The sequence below is a fragment of the Somniosus microcephalus genome, chromosome 8 (genome assembly GCF_052327205.1).
Source record: "Somniosus microcephalus isolate GS21.2 chromosome 8, FLI_Smic_1.0, whole genome shotgun sequence".
In the NCBI taxonomy this organism is placed as follows: Eukaryota; Metazoa; Chordata; class Chondrichthyes; order Squaliformes; family Somniosidae; genus Somniosus; species Somniosus microcephalus.
The window spans coordinates 208,730,314-208,746,475 of record NC_140994.1 but is presented as its reverse complement, the minus strand read 5'-3'; the positions used below and the strand labels follow the sequence as shown (position 1 = coordinate 208,746,475).

General features: G+C 45.7%; 1 protein-coding gene across 6 annotated transcripts in view; it reads right to left on the bottom strand.

Annotated features, from left to right (window-relative positions):
• macroh2a1 (macroH2A.1 histone) overlaps nt 1-16,162 on the bottom strand; it is a 111,687-nt gene that overhangs the window by 58,532 nt on the left and 36,993 nt on the right. For 3 of the 6 annotated variants that reach the window (XR_015079345.1, XM_085995642.1, XM_085995647.1), the window contains exons 1-3: nt 15,112-15,214; nt 4,721-4,907; nt 2,427-2,533 (exon numbers count right to left, since the gene is read on the bottom strand). Coding sequence is in view for 5 of the 6 variants with exons in the window: in XM_085995642.1 (XP_085851768.1) it covers nt 2,427-2,533; nt 4,721-4,892 (279 nt within the window). In the remaining variant the exon portion in view is untranslated. Of the gene's footprint in view, nt 1-2,426; nt 2,534-4,720; nt 4,908-5,696; nt 5,780-15,111; nt 15,215-16,162 lie in introns of those variants that run through there. The other 3 variants (XM_085995646.1, XM_085995645.1, XM_085995643.1) reach the window with 2 other exon arrangements.

The following is a 16,162-nucleotide window of genomic DNA, read 5'->3' as shown; positions in this document are numbered from 1 at the left end:
AAAACGTTCAGCATTCCGCTCATTAGCATCTCATTAGCGACCGTGTGACGTCGAGGTCTTCCTACAGTTGAGTGTCGAGTGACTCGACGATTGACCAATCCTACGCTTCGGTGACCTGACCGGTCGACCAATCGGTGCGTGTGTGGGCGGGCCTTATCCTTCTGAACTGAGGTGAGTGGCCGCCATCTTGATTTTCCACGATTTTTTCCCCCACACTTTGTGTGTGTTAGGGAACTAAGGTAAATATTTCAATTATGTGTTAGGCAATTAATTAACAATTTATTTGAGTTTTATATTGTGTTTAGCAACCCCCCCCCACTCCTCCTCACCCTCGCGCAGGGGGGACTCGGGGCCTGAAGCTGAAAAAATTTCTCTCTCTCTCTCTTTCTTCCCTCTCTCTCTCTCCTTCTCCTCTTCCCTCTCTCTCCTTCTCCTCTTCCCTCTCTCCTCTTCCCTCTCTCTCCTTCTCCTCTTCCCTCTCTGTCTCTCTCTACTTCCCCCTCTCAGGTGTCGCGGGCGCGCCGCCCGAAGTTTCCCGCTCGCTAACGGCCTTGCCGGCTCCCGCGGGCCGCTCGCACTGACCGCGCATGCGCCGCCTGCACTCACCGCGCATGCGCCACCCGCACTCACCGCGCATGCGCCGCCCACACTCACCGCGCATGCGCCGCCCGCCCGCCCGCAGCGGCCGTCCATCAGCCGCGCGATACGCGGGGGACCTCAGCAACGGCACCGGACCTCAGGCGCTAGGCAGGGGGAGGGGCCGGAGAGAGGGACAGAGGGGAGTGGGGGAGTGGGGAGGGGAGGGGTGGGGGGGAGAGGGAGACAGGGGAGGGAGGGAGGGGAGGGGAGGGAGAGAGGGGAGGGGAGGGAGAGAGGGGAGGGGAGGGAGAGAGGGGAGGGGAGGGGGGGGAGGGGAGGGAGGGAGGGAGGGGAGGGAGAGAGGGGAGGGAGGGATAGGACAGGGAGAGGACATGACAGGGAGAGGGGGGACACACAGGGGCAGGGAGACCAAACACCCCAAAATTGCCCTCGCGCCCCAAAATTGCCCTCGCAACGCGGGGCTCCCCAGCTAGTCTATATATATAAAGCGGCTCTTCTGTCTGTCCCGATGTCTGTCTGTCTGTCTGTCTGTCTGTCCGCCTGGTCTCTATACATTTGGAAGTTACAGAGCGTACCGACGCGCGCGTCGCCTCAAAAGAAAGCTTGCGATTCCGGACCGGTCATAGGCGTATTTACGTTTCGGCCGGACAAAAATCCCGCCCACGGTATCCCAAAAACGTTCAGCGTTCCGCTCATTAGCATCTCATTAGCGACCGTGTGACGTCGAGGTCTTCCTACAGTTGAGTGTCGAGTGACTCGACGATTGACCAATCCTACGCTTCGGTGACCTGACCGGTCGACCAATCGGTGTGTGTGTGGGCGGGCCTTATCCTTCTGAACCGAGGTGAGTGGCCACCATCTTGATTTTCCACGATTTTTTCCCCCACACTTTCTGTGTGTTAGGGAACTAAGGTAAATATTTCAATTATGTGTTAGGCAATTAATTAACAATTTATTTGAGTTTTATATTGTGTTTAGCAACCGCCCCCCCTCCTCCTCACCCTCGCGCAGGGGGGACTCGGGGCCTGAAGCTGAAAAAAATTCTCTCTCTCTCTCTCTCTCTTTCTTCCCTCTCTCTCTCTCCTTCTCCTCTTCCCTCTCTCTCCTTCTCCTCTTCCCTCTCTCCTCTTCCCTCTCTCTCCTTCTCCTCTTCCCTCTCTGTCTCTGTCTACTTCCCCCTCTCAGGTGTCGCGGACGGAGCGCGGGCGCGCCGCCCGAAGTTTCCCGCTCGCTACCGGCCTTGCCGGCTCCCGCGGGCCGCTCGCACTGACCGCGCATGCGCCGCCCGCACTCACCGCGCATGCGCCGCCCGCACTCACCGCGCATGCGCCGCCCGCCCGCCCGCAGCAGCCGTCCATCAGCCGCGCGATACGCGGGGGACCTCAGCAACGGCACCGGACCTCAGGCGCTAGGCAGGGGGAGGGGCCGGAGAGAGGGACAGAGGGGAGTGGGGGAGGGGAGGGGAGGGAGAGGGAGACAGGGGAGGGGAGGGGAGGGAGGGAGGGGAGGGGAGGGAGGGAGAGAGGGGAGGGAGAGAGGGGAGGGAGGGATAGGACAGGGAGAGGACATGACAGGGAGAGGGGGGACACACAGGGGCAGGGAGACCAAACGCCCCAAAATTGCCCTCGCGCCCCAAAATTGCCCTCGCAACGCGGGGCTCCCCAGCTAGTTAATAATATTAGAAATCTGTTCATGGTATCGTGTATTTCTCTGAATCATGGCTATTCCTTCACAAATGCACCAAACCAAACTCATTTTAATAACTTTTTTCATACTTGATGAGGAAACTATAGAAAACCTCAACAAGTCCACAGGGTATGACATACCTGATTCAGTTCTTCATCATTTGCAATAGCCAGTAGGATGTGCCTGGGAGTAACTCTTCCTTTCTTGTTGTCTCTAGCAGCATTACCAGCCAATTCCAAAATTTCAGCTGAAAGAGAATCAGTTTGTTTCAGTTATCGAAGTCAATGGAATCAGCTTGCTCTGAATGTAGAATATGTAACAAAGGAAAGCTGGCATGCATGGGCTTCAGCAACTAGAAGACTCACATGTAGTACATGTATCTCACTCAGTGAGTAGTAATTACCTGAATTGCTCATTATAACACTCAATTATCTTTACATTAATGTGTACATGTTGACTATGTTAGAATCTATAAAATATATCTCTATATTTATGCAATAAACTGTAACCTTGCTTAAAGGAAATAATATTAAAATAAAGAATCCAAACTACAATACAGTATCATCTACAATACAATAAAATAAATTGCTTTGTCAATAATCCCAACTAAATGCCTGTCGTACCCTGTCATTATGCACTCAGTAACTGCTATTTAAAGCTCTCCTTAATAAGTGCGAGAATGAGTGATGTGTGTGTGAGAGAGAGTGTGAGTGACAATATATTACAAGAATTGCTGGAAATAGCCAGCGGGTAGTTTAGAAAGTAAAGGTGATAAATAAGAAGGCTGGAGATGAGGAGAAAGGAGAGTTGTTTTGTTTGCTCAGTACTGAAGGGATGTAATATTCATGAAAAAGTGTTTGGGAAATTTTTTCTTAAAAAATTAGGGGTAGATCTTGACTTTGTGGAACAGTATAAAATGGGTGAAGTCAATGGAATTAAAAATCGGGAGAGGTGTGAAACAGGCTGCCGACTCGTTATCACCCAATTTACACGATAGCACAAAGTCAAGATCGACTCCATAAACCTTTCTTATTTAACACACAATACAATTGCATTGTTAATTTGTACTGAAACACAGTGGGTGATTTTGCCAGCCCTGGGGAGGTGGGTTTGGAGGCAGGACTGCCAGGAAAATGGCAGAATCTGGGGGTGGGTACCCATCCCGCCCCCAACCCGCCTCCGTGCCATCTTCCCAGGAGGCGGGTACCCGACCCGCGCCGGGTCCCGTCTCCTGGAGGCGGGAAGGGGATTACAGCCACTTAACTGCCTGTTATGCGTAAAGCCTGCTTTTACCAGCGTAAGAGTTTTAAAAAACAGAAAAATAAAATTTTATCAATAATTTATACATTTAAAAACCTGTGAAATAAGCTAAGTTTATTTTTAGCCCCTTTAAAACATATACATTTATTTTTCAAAAAATTACATTTTTGTTTTAAATATTTCATTAAATGCCATTTTAATTCATTTTAAATGTGTTTTTTTTTTATTTGAAATGTAGAGGTATTTTTTGGGGTATTCCCATTCATACTTATGGGGTTTCCATACATACGGAATCCCCATAAGCATGAATGGGGATTCCCTTCTTCCATTCGTTGGGCCGGCCCACGTGATCCCAGGGGTGCTTGCGAATCTCCGTTCCTCCCGGACCACCAGGTACGCGGGCATTTTATTTGCGGATAAGAACATAAGAAATAGGAGCAGGAGTAGGCCATTCGGCTCTTCGAGCCTGCTCCGCCATTCAATGAGATCATGGCTGATCTTCTGCCTCAACTCCATTCACCGGCCCTATCACCATATCCCTTGATGCTCTTACTAGTCAGAAATTTATCGACTTCTGTTTTGAAGATACCCAATGATTGAGCCTCCACAGCCCTTTGGGGTAGAGAATTCCAAAGATTCACCACCCTGTGTGTGAAGAAATTTCTTCTCATCTCAGTCCTGAATGGCCTACCCTTTATCTTGAGGCTGTGGCCCCTGGTTCTAGACTCCCCAGCCAAGGGAAACATTCTCCCAACATCCATCCTATCAAGCCCTGTAATAATTTTGTATGCTACAATGAGATCCCCTCTCATTCTTCTGAATTCAAGAGATTACAGGCCTAGTTTACTCAATCTCTTCTCATACGACAGTCCCGCCATCCCAGGAATCAATCTCGTGAACCTTCGTTGCACTCCCTCTATGGCAAGTATATCCTTCCTTAGGTAAGGAGACCAAAATTGTACACAGTACTCCAGGTGTGGTCTCAGCCACGGGAAGCCTCCGACCATTGTGTTTGGTCTCTGTGAAATGCTTGGCTAAAACCCTGGTTTAGCACTTGTTCTTTCATAGAAACACAGAAGATAGGAGCAGGAGTAGGCCATTTGGCCCCTCGAGCCTGCTCCGCCATTCAATGAGATCATGGCTGATCATAAGTCTGGAAGACTTTTTGACTCACCAGTCAGATACTCCAGAACTGCAGCCATGTACACTGGAGCACCAACACCAATTCTGTATTTAGGGTGGCCCTTCTTTATGTAACGCAACATTCTTCCAACAGGGAAAATAACCCCGGCTTTTGCAGACCGTGAAATCTTGGTCGTTTTCTTCTTTCCACCTCTGCTGGACATGATGATCACAAAGACCTACACCAAACAAAATAAAACACTGTAGTCAAAATTTGATTCAAGTCATTGGAATGAAACGTGAACAATCTATAACTCAAATCTACACGTTGCTGACTCTCAGATGTTAAGTTCTGTCAGCCAAGCAAACTAAGCCTGGTAGCCAACTCATCTTTCCTGTGTAACTAAAAAGTCACCAAAAAAACCACAAGCCCTTCCTATTTTAAACTGACGCTCCAGCTTTTCTTTAAAAAGAAAAAGAAAATGGATTATTGGCTGCATGCTGATGTATACCGCAAAGTGTATATACTGCAAAGTGTAGAGCATGTTTACTCTTGCTAAACGTTCACTATTTTAAGCAACGTGACTGGAAGGAATTGGAAAACCTCCAACCAGGCCTTCCATTTTTTCCTGTATTTAAACGACAGTAAAGTTAGAAATTCCGAATCTTTGTAAGCTCAAAGTCAGCTAGTCACATCACTGAGGATATGTTACAATGTTTTCTCTTCCTAAATTGACAGCTGCTTCTCTCAAATTAACGGCCCAGATTTTGCTGAAAAAAATAACAACCTCTGAACGATGCACACAGTTATTAATATGTAAGTCGGCCAGCAACTTGTTGCGAGGAAGAGATACCCTGTGAATTACGAAACGTCACCAGTTGCTGGCCAATTTGCGCCGTTAAATTCGCAAAAACAGAACCTTGCTCTTAACCTCCCCATGAGTTTCATGAAGTTGCTGCATTTGCACATTAATTGCCCATTAAGCTCGCCACTGAAAGTTAAATCTAGTAATTAACAGCGCATGTACCTTTTAACGACGTGATAATTGTCAATGACTGCCAATCAATCTCTCTTGCTCAGGTGAACAATTAAAAGTGCGGAGTCTCATTCCTGCAGGTAGTGAATTGTTGTTGAAGATTTTAAACATGTCAAATTTTTAAGTTAACATTTTTTCTTACTTTTTCTTTCTATCTCTTTTTTCTCTCTATCTTAATCCAATATTTCTTTCCCTCTCTTTCTGTACCTGATTTAACATTGAATTCACCCACTCGAATTCACCCTCCTTGTCAGCCCTTCCTGTTTATTTTCTCAATCCTTAAATCTCATTGGTTAAGGAGAAACCATTTTTGTCCTGTTGTTCACCAAGGTCCCAGATGCCCTGAGTTAAAGAAGGGAGGAAGGGAACACATCACAGCCAAGCCTAAACCTAAACCTATCCTCAATCTACTGCTCACGTGAAATGGACTTTCCAGAAAGGATCACTGAATAGTGAACAGGAGTGGGAATCCCTACTTGCCAGGAGGCCTATTATAATACACAACTGCAACCCCAGCTGAGACCAGTTAACTCAGCACAGACCAAGAATCAAACCTAGGACCTTCTCTCACTCTGTTTTTTTCCAATTATGTTAAAAGTCTATTTTTTCACAATAGCTGTTATGGGATTGATTTTAAAAGGCTAAAGTAAATACTATGAACAGGGATGCCTCCCACAATTGAAGAGCCCTGTCCAGGACCAATCTGACTTCACCAAAAATTGCCACCTTGAGATTAGAAGCAGCAAGAGAGAACACTGGAAGAAAGAAAAACAAAACCAGCAACAAGTAGTGTTTCTGCATCAACCTGGGTGAATGCCAGATTGGTTAGATCAAATGAAAATGACAACAAATCATTAAAAAAAAAATGTTTTAAATACTATTTCACTCATTAAGCCTGTGGAGCAAGGGAATGCCCTTAATCTGCAAATATGCTCTTGCCAAGCCTTGTAAAACAAACTTGTTCAACAGTGCAGTACTCTAGGGGCACTACTACTACTGGTTGCATTTGTATTGAACCTTTAACATAGGAAAATATCCCAAAGCACTTCAAAGAGGCCTGAGGAAATTGAACATCAAGCTAAAGAGGATTAGGGGGGCCTTAAAGGGAAGTAATTTCAGAGAATGGGACATAGGCACTGGAGGCATAGCTGCTAATGGTGGGGCAAGGGAGGGTTGGATGTAAAGTTTGCGCTGAGTGGTAGGGCTAGATGAGTTACAGAGACACAGAGGGGTGAGGCTATGAATGGATTTAAACACAAGGATAAGAATTTTGAATTTGAGGGGTTGGGGAACCAGGAGCCAACAAAGGTCAACAAGGATGGAGTTAATGGGTAATCTGAACTTGGTCCAGGATAGGATTCAGCAGCAAAATTGGATGAGCTAAAGTTTATGAAGGGTGAAGGATGAAAGGCCAGTTAGGAGATCAATGGAGGTAACAAAGGTATGAAGGTAGGGTTCAGCAGCAGAATGTCAGTGTACTTATTAACTGAGCTTAAGGCTGTTTAGCAAAAATGGGTCACGTAGTTGTGCTATCCTGTTTATATAGAGCTGATAGCATCCAGGGAACTTGTTGATCAATAAAAAAAATGAACTCAGCTGTGATTTTCTGACATCTGGTTCAATTGTGAAGCCAGAAATACATTGACTGTCAGGCACAAACAAACTCTTGTCAGTTAGTTTAGCAACTCAATTCCATGATTTGCATGACAACACGAGCCACCATTTTCTGTCAATAGAACTGAAGAAATACTATCCACCTTGCAATGAACTATATTTGTTAAAGAAGAAAAACAAGGCGAGAGTAAACATTATAGCTGCTTTTATTATGTTGTACTGCCACTGCTCCCATGCACAAATCTTGTACAGCTGGTGGCAATCACAATATAAACTTGCCGGATTCACTAAAGTCAACTGCTGGGAAGACCCAGAAACAGTTTCCTGGCCACCTGCCTTAGGATATCCTCTAGGTTTACATAGGGTTGCCACTGTCTCCACAAAACCTGCACATCGGGAACCAGCAGTACTAACGCCGCAACAATAAGCTGCATTTATATAGCGCCTTTAACATAGTAAAATTTCCCACAGTGCTTCACAGGAGCATTAACAAACACAATTTGAAACCACGCCACATAAGGAGATATTAGGACTGGACAAAAAGGTAGGTTTTAAGGAGCGTCTTAAAGACGGAGAAGTAGAGAGACAGAGAGGTTTAGGGAAGAATTCCAGAGCTTAACACCTAAACGCACGGCTGCCAATGGTGAGGCGAAGGAAATCGGGGATGCACAAGAGGCCAGAATTGAAGGAACACAGATTTCATGGAGGGTTGCAGGGCTGGCGGAGGTTACAGAGATAGGGAAGAGCGAGGTCATTGAGAGATTTGAACACAAGGATGAGAATTTAAAATTCGATGCGTTGCTGGACCGGGAGCCAATGTAGGTCAGCGAGCACAGGAGCGATAGGTGAATGGGACTTGGTGCGAGTTAGGATAGGACAGCAGTTTTGTATAAGCTGAAGTTTACAGACGGTGGAGGATGAGAGGCCGGCCAGGAGAGCATTGGAATAGTCGAGTCTGGAGGTAACAAAAGCATGGGTGAGAGTTCCAGCAGCAGATGGGCTGAGGCAGGAGCAGAGATGGGCGACATTACGGAGGTGGAGGTAGGCGGTCTTGGTAATGGAGAGGATATGGGAACGTAGAGGACGTGGATATACAACAGCAATAAAAATGCAGCTAATGACTTAATGTAAACTGGGTCTGTAGAATCTGTTGATATTCTAACTGACTGCTCCTTCCTGCAGTTAATAACAACAGTTCTGATAAACTTTCTTTAATTGTCTGGAAGAGGCCCAACAAGATGCGAGAGTTCTCACTAGAATTTCAGGAATGCCTATTGGTGGACACATAAAATTTTCATTCCATGTAGAATTTTCATAAAGTAGAAAAGTCACCCAGTCCAGATGGGATGCATCCTTGGCTGCTGAGGGAAGGGTAGAAATAGCATAGGCTCTAGCCGCAATCATTCAATCCTCCTTGGATATGGGAGTGCTGTCAGAGGGTGGCAAATGTTACACCACTGTTCAAAAAAGGGGAGAAGGATAAATCCCGTAACTACAGGTCTCATTCAGAGAAACCACAAAGATAGCTGATTTGGGATATAGAAATGTCCCACTGGTGCATTAAGGGGTGCTCCTTTCAGTCTGGGGTTAAGGCACATTGCTGGGGCAGTACAGGGGTGGCTTTGTTCTGCATCTAATCTGTGCTACACCTGACCTGGGAATGCTTGATGCTGACACTAGCTCCCCAAAGTGAAAAAGTGTACCATTCCCCCAGCTCAGACATCCTTTACTTTGATGGACACTAGATCATAAAATGTAATTTAAAAAACCAGTGCAGTACTGTAGGAGTTCTGCATTGTCAGAGATTCTGTCTCTTGGAAATGTTAAATTGTAGGGAAGTCTCCCAGTAGCCTGGTCAATACTTCTCCCACATGCAACACCACTAACATATTGACCAACCATTCATCTTATTGCAGTTTGTGGGACCTTGCTATGCCCAAATGGCTATTGATTTCATTTACACAGCAGTAATAACTGCACTTCAAGGTAATTCATTGTATATGAAACACGTTGGGTGTCCTAGGCACGTGCAGCACTGTGGAATGTCCTAGGTGATGTGATAAGGTGCTATATATAAGAGTAAGTTCTTTCTTTCAAAGATTTGTGAATTTGAATAGATTTCAGTTTTCTGTAATTCAATGACCACTCTTTAAAGCAGCAATGACTCTTGCAATAAAAACAGAAAATGCTGGAAACACTCAGCAGGTCAGTCAGCATCTGTGGAGAGAGAAACAGAGTTATCGTTTCAGGTCGATGACCCTTTGTCAGAACTGGAAAAAGTTGGAGATGGAACAGGTTTTTAAGCCCCTCCGGAACCTTCTTCCCCTTCACTTTCCTCTCACCCCCTGACGTGTTTTCACTATCCCCTCTGACCTTCCCCTCTCTGACCTCGAACGACCAGTCTTTAGCAAAGGTCTGAGCTTCAACCCCTTATGCCCCCACCTCAATGAATTTCGAGCTCGGCACGACGCTGGGCTCTTTTTCCGTCGCCTTCGTCTCCGTGCCCACTTCTTTGGCCAGGAGTCTTCCACCCGCACAGCTGACCCTTTCTCCCGTTTTCAGAATTCTCGTTCTACCTGGACCCCTCTCTCTGGCTTCTTAACCTCTCTAGATCTTTTTATTGCAACATGCTGGCGTGACATTGGCTGTCTCAATTTCTCTGCTCCCCTCACCCACTCCAACCTACCTCCCTCTGAACTTGCAGCACTCCATTCTCTCAGATTCAACCCCAACATTGTAATTAAACCTGCTGACAAGGGTGGTGCTGTTTTGTTTGGCGAACCAACCTCTACCTAGCGGAGGCTGAACGCCAACTCTCCGACACCTCCTCCTACCTCCGCCTGGACCATGACCCCACTACCGAACATCAAGCCGCCGTTTCCAAGATTGTCACTGACCTCATCTCCTCTGGAGATCTTCCCTCCATGGCTGCCAACCTCATAGTTCCCCAACTCTGCACAGCCCGCTTCTACCTTCTTCCCAAGATCCACAAACAGACTGCCCTGGTAGACCCATCGTTTCAGCCTGTTCTTGCCCCATGGAACTTATCTCTTCCTATCTCAACTCTATTTTTTCTCCCCTTGTGAAGTCTCTTCCCACCTACATCTGCGACTCTTCCGACGCCTTCTGCCACTTTAACAGTTTCCTGGCCGCAACCGTCTCCTTTTCACTATGGATGGCCAATCCCTCTACACCTCCATCCCCCACCAGGATGGCCTGAGGGTGCTCCACTTCTTCCTTGAACAGAGGCTCAAACAGTCCCCATCCACCACCACCCTCCTTCGCCTGGCTGAACTTGTTCTCACATTGAACAACTTCTCCTTTGATTCCACTCACTTCCTCCAAATTAAAGGTGTTGCTATGGGAACCCGCATGGGCCCTAGCAATGCCTGCCTTTTCATGGGATATGTGGAACATTCTTTGTTCCTGTCCTACTCAGGTCCCCTCCCTCACCTCTTTTTCCAGTACACTGATGACTGTATCGGTGCCATTTCCTGCTCTCGCCCTGAACTAGAAAATTTCATTCACTTTGCCTCCAAATTCCACCCTTCCCTCACCTTCACATGGTCCATCTCCGACTCTTCCCTTCCCTTCCTCGACTTCTCTGTCTCCATCTCTGGGGATAGGCTATTGACAAACTTTCACTTTAAGCCTACTGACTCCAACAGCTACCTGGACTACACTTCCTCCCACCCCACTTCCTGTAAGGACTCTATTCCAATCTCCTAGTTTCTCCGTCTCTGCTGCATCTGCTCTGATGATGCCACCTTCCATACCAGTGCTTCCGACATGTCTTCCTTTTTCCTCTACTGTGGTTGACATGCCCCTTGACCGTGTCCGTTCTATTTCCCGCACTTCTGCTCTCACCCCTTCCCCTCCCTCCCGGAACCATGATAGGGTTCCCCTTGTCCTCACCTTTCACCCCACCAGCCTCCACATTCAACGAATAATCCTCCGCCATTTCCGTCACTTACAGCATGATACCACCACGAAATACATCTTCCCCTCATCTCCCCTTTCAGCATTCTGAAGGGACAGCTCCCTCCGCAACACCCTGATCTACTCCTCTATCACCTCCAACACACCTTCCCCTTCACCCGGCACCTTCCCATGCAAGCACAGGAGATGTAACACCTGCCCTTTTACCTCCTCCCTTCCCACTGTCCAGGGCCCCAAACACTCCCTCCAGGTGAAACAGCGATTTACTTGTACTTCTTGCAATTTAGTATACTGTATTTGCTGCTCAGGATGCGGTCTCCTCTACATTGGGGAGATCAAACGCAGATTGAGTGACCGTTTTGCGGAACACCTCTGTTCAGTCCGTAAGGGTGACCCCGAGCTTCTGGTCGCCAGTCACTTTAATTCTCTGCTCCACTCCCACTCTGACCTCTCGGTCCTCGGCCTCTTACATTGTTCCAATGAAGCTCAACGAAAGCTCGAGGAACAGCACCTCATCTTTCGATTAGGCACTTTACAGCCTTCTGGACTCGACATCGAGTTCAACAATTTCAGACCATAACCTCTGCCCCATCTTGTTTTACTCTCTCTCTCACATGGCAGCTGTCGATCATTCTGCCATTTACACCTCATCTAGAGCCATCTTTTGTTTCTTAACTTGTCCCATTACCATCTCCTTTTGCCTTGCACCATCATCCCTTTTGTCTCTTAATCTCTCCTGCCTTCCATCCTATCACAGACCTTCCCTTTTGTTCTTTCCTCCCCTCCCCCCTTTCCCTGCCCCTACACTTGCTTAACAACCTGTTCCATCTCCAGCTTTTTCCAGTTCTGACGAAGGGTCATCAACCTGAAACGTTAACTGTTTCTCTCTCCGCAGATGCTGCCTGACCTGCTGAGTATTTCCAGCATTTTCTGTTTTTATTTCAGATTTCCAGCATCCGCAGTATTTAGCTTTTGTATTAATGACTCTTGCATTTCAGTACTCCAATTTTGACCAAAGACATGTATTTGAAGTGTTTTATTAAACAGTTTTATTTTTAAATCAGTTGATCACATTCACAACTGTCTCCCTGGGGCATTGCACACATCCATTAATAGTATAATGGATATAATAGAGTGATATTAACCAAGGGAGCCCCAGTTTACCATTTGACTGTGTCCTAACTCCACTATCCACATTGTTCCACCTTTCAGCACTGCACTGTTTGTCAAAAAGCAGGAATACCACCACGATCCATTGGCCCAAGTATTTAAAAAAAAAACAATTGGAAAATATCCAGCATATTTTTCAGAATAATTAGCCATAATGTAATTTTCATGAACACTGAAGAAGAATCTCAGTAATGTCCCTCCCACCCCAAGAATAAAGGGATCCCAGTGTATCATGGGAGGAAGCTATGTCCGAACTTTCATTTAAAATAATAACTGTTGAAATATAACTAATAACAATCCATTGCACTTGAATGGACATCATAACAAAATTCCTCCTCACAAGAATGAAACCTGTGAGCAACAAGCCAGTCAGTCATCTTTCTCTACCTGGTGAAGCAGAGCAGTGGCTTTGTCACTTGGATTGCCTGGTCTCTGCTGAGTTAGTTGATCTCAGCCAGGGTGGCAACATGTGCACCATAACTGGGCTTATTGTCCACGAGCTGGAAAATAGTGGGCAGTGGGGAGGGGGGATATCAGGCAGCACCCAGCCCATATCGCAATCATAAGCCCATTGTTCAAGGTGGTTCGGAGAGCACACTAAATGTGTTTATCAACATAATTTCATATGCAAAAAGGAGCAGTGTAATTATTTCAAAAATGTCCAGGATAGACACTCAAGCCGGTCTTATAATGCCACCCAGCACATCACTGATGAAGACATCAAAGAGAATAGATGGCAGTGGGCAACCTTGCCTCATTCTTCTTTCGTCTACCCTTAAACAAATTTTGGAGTTACAGTATACACACTGGCTAAAATTCAAGATTTGGTCATGTACTCCCACAGCTTTCTGCTTGTTCATGATGACCACATGACGGTTGAAAGTTTTACGAAAATCAATTAAAGCCATGTAAGTGGGTTCTCCTGATCCTCATGGCATTCTGTAATCTTGTATAAAGCTACAGCCTACCCGACACATTCCTCCTGCGGGCAAAACATTGCAAGAGGAGTTAAATGGAATAAAATTACCCTCACCAACTAGATCAACAGGATATATTGCAAAAAATCTACGGGTTCAGATAACAATCGATTCTTAGTAACGGCAAACAGTTCTGCTACACTGTCCTACCAATCTAGCATTTTTGTATATCTGCTATGTCTTTTTAAAAATCGTACAGGCCTCAAAACAATCAATAAAATGTGATTTATTTATTTTTAAAAACGGCTATCAACCATATTGGCTCAGAGGAAAGGAAGCGAGAGTGACATCTCATCAAGTGTCTCTTATGCGATCTGCAATTAATCTGAAACAACATGACATTTACAAAAATGGCCCAGGACATAAATCAACGGCGACAGACAGGGAGCGATTATAGCGAAGCTGTCCCATGGGACAAGTGACAATAGGCGAATTATTAAATAAACCAGAAGACAACTCTACAGTGCACTTTCTGTCAATTATTTGTAGGTACACTATTCTTACATCTGCCAATGATTTCGACACTCGCTGATTCAGATTGCTGTGGGAGACAACGCCCAGACAGATTTTTGACAGGTTTAAGATTCATAACTCTCCTCTACCCACCCAACAAAAACATGTCGTGGTTTGACACCAGGAGAGGCAGCGCTAGGTTTATTTTTTATCAGCTCTCTGCATGTTACAGATTGTGATTACACCGTAACTGTAGGGATCTGTATGGAATCAGAGTTATCTCGTTTTTCCGCGTTTTACTCAAAGCCTTTCTTAGAGATGGAAACAAGTTTCACGCCTGTTGCTAAGTAACGGCCACACAACAGCCTCTGGGAATGTGGTTTCATAGTCACTCCGGGAACAGTGTTGTGCTTAAAGTCGATATAGATTGCAGAATTAAAAACAGCAATTGGGAAAGCAAAATGATGACATCCACAAGGACACTAAAATATCAATTCATAAAAACAAAAAATCGCTTTAAATTAATTTAGACGGAAATAGCGAGTAAAACGAACGATGCAGGTTAAAACACAGGTGAAAGTGCATCGAATCAACAAGATGCTGCAGCATTTTTTTGACATGGTTCCGCGCCGAGCTTTCCAAAAAAGATAATTCCTGTCTATTACAGTAAATGCGGCAATCGGCCTATGCCTCCAGATAAAATAAAATATTTACAGCCGGATCCACTCCAGTATTTGGAATGGGTTTATTGCGGTGCAGTGTGTTGTTCCGAGGGACTCCGCACTTTGCATTTTATTCATGAGCATCAGAAGCTGCACAATGCACGCGCCGCGGGTTGTAACATTAAAGCCTCAATAGGGGATCGCTCTGCAATTTCCGGGTTCGCACGGAGGGTTATTAAAAACATCCGTTTCTTAAGCAGTCGGTAAACTAACCTGCATTTCCTTGTACAAAGGGGATGAGACAAGCTCGCGGCTCGAGCTCTCTGCAATCGGCAGGTGAAGCAAGCCTGCATTTTTTTTAATGTATATTTAACAGTCACTAATAACAGGGCTCTAACTGCTTAAAGATTACAGTCCAGCCTGCAACATACAACGTAAGGCCTCCCATTACAGCTCTCTGCAGAACTCTCGGGTATTTCAAATAACATCATTGCAATCTAAAACACAAAGCGCGCAGGGGCACAGCATAAGGATGACATGTTGGCGATGATTACAAGTAAATGAAGTGTAGAAACAATGTCAATCACTTACAATGACACAGTAACAATATGTCTCCGTTCCAGAAACAGCAGCTCCACTCCGAGTGGGCAGTGACAGACTGTCCCACAATGCCGCGCGGCTACAGTAGACCTGTCAATCAGCGCCTCCGGGCCGTCCTCCCAGTGCATGTGGTGCGCGTCCATCGCCACCCACACCCAGGCTCAAATTCAAAGATCAGAGTCATCATCATTATGCAACACATCAGATTTAACACGGTCGCTTTGTATTCTTAGGATTTTTCTTTTTCTTTTAAATGATTCGCCACAATGTGATGCAACATGGTTGTGTGTGTGCTGGTCCAAGCCCGCAGCAGAAACACAGACCGTGTATTTATTTTGTATTTATTTTGTTGTTCTCGAAAAGCAAATGTGTTCAAGTCCAACCTGACTATCGGTTGCGTCCCTGTGCTTAAAATGACATGGGTGTCTATTAATATTTTTACCCAGATTCAAATATTGGCAAATATGCAAATAGACGCTATTGCAATCCAATCCACTATTTCTTACATTCATTATTTCTTAATTATACACTAAAAATACTGACTGCAGTTATATCAAAAAATTAACGAAAAATCACAAAATTTCATTTTATATGTGTATATATAGCCTTATGGTTTATTTAAAACGCTAGTGGATTTCCCATGGCATTGGTCACGATAAATCAGCACAAACGAGCTCTTGTGATGCTGGTTCTCTCTGTCTCTTCTCTTCTGCTCATCTCTTTCTCCCCTCATCTTTTCTGCTTCTTTGCCCTCTTCTGCTTCACTTTGTTTTCTTCTTTATTTTGGGGGTGGGAGGTGACGGGTGGTGCTGTATGATAGGGTACAGAGCCAAAAAAAACTGCAGGTCGCATTTTCCAGTGATGGGTGTGGAGATCCACACACAGCAACAGGGCATGTTTCAGGGGGAAGGTGTGGGGCGCTGGCCAGAGGAGGGATCCCGCCAAAGCCATGTGCTGGTAGGTTGAGGGTGGGAGCGATCTGGCGAGGGCATCAGAGTAGTAACAAAAAGCAACACTAAAAGGGTAACGTTCCAGCCCCATT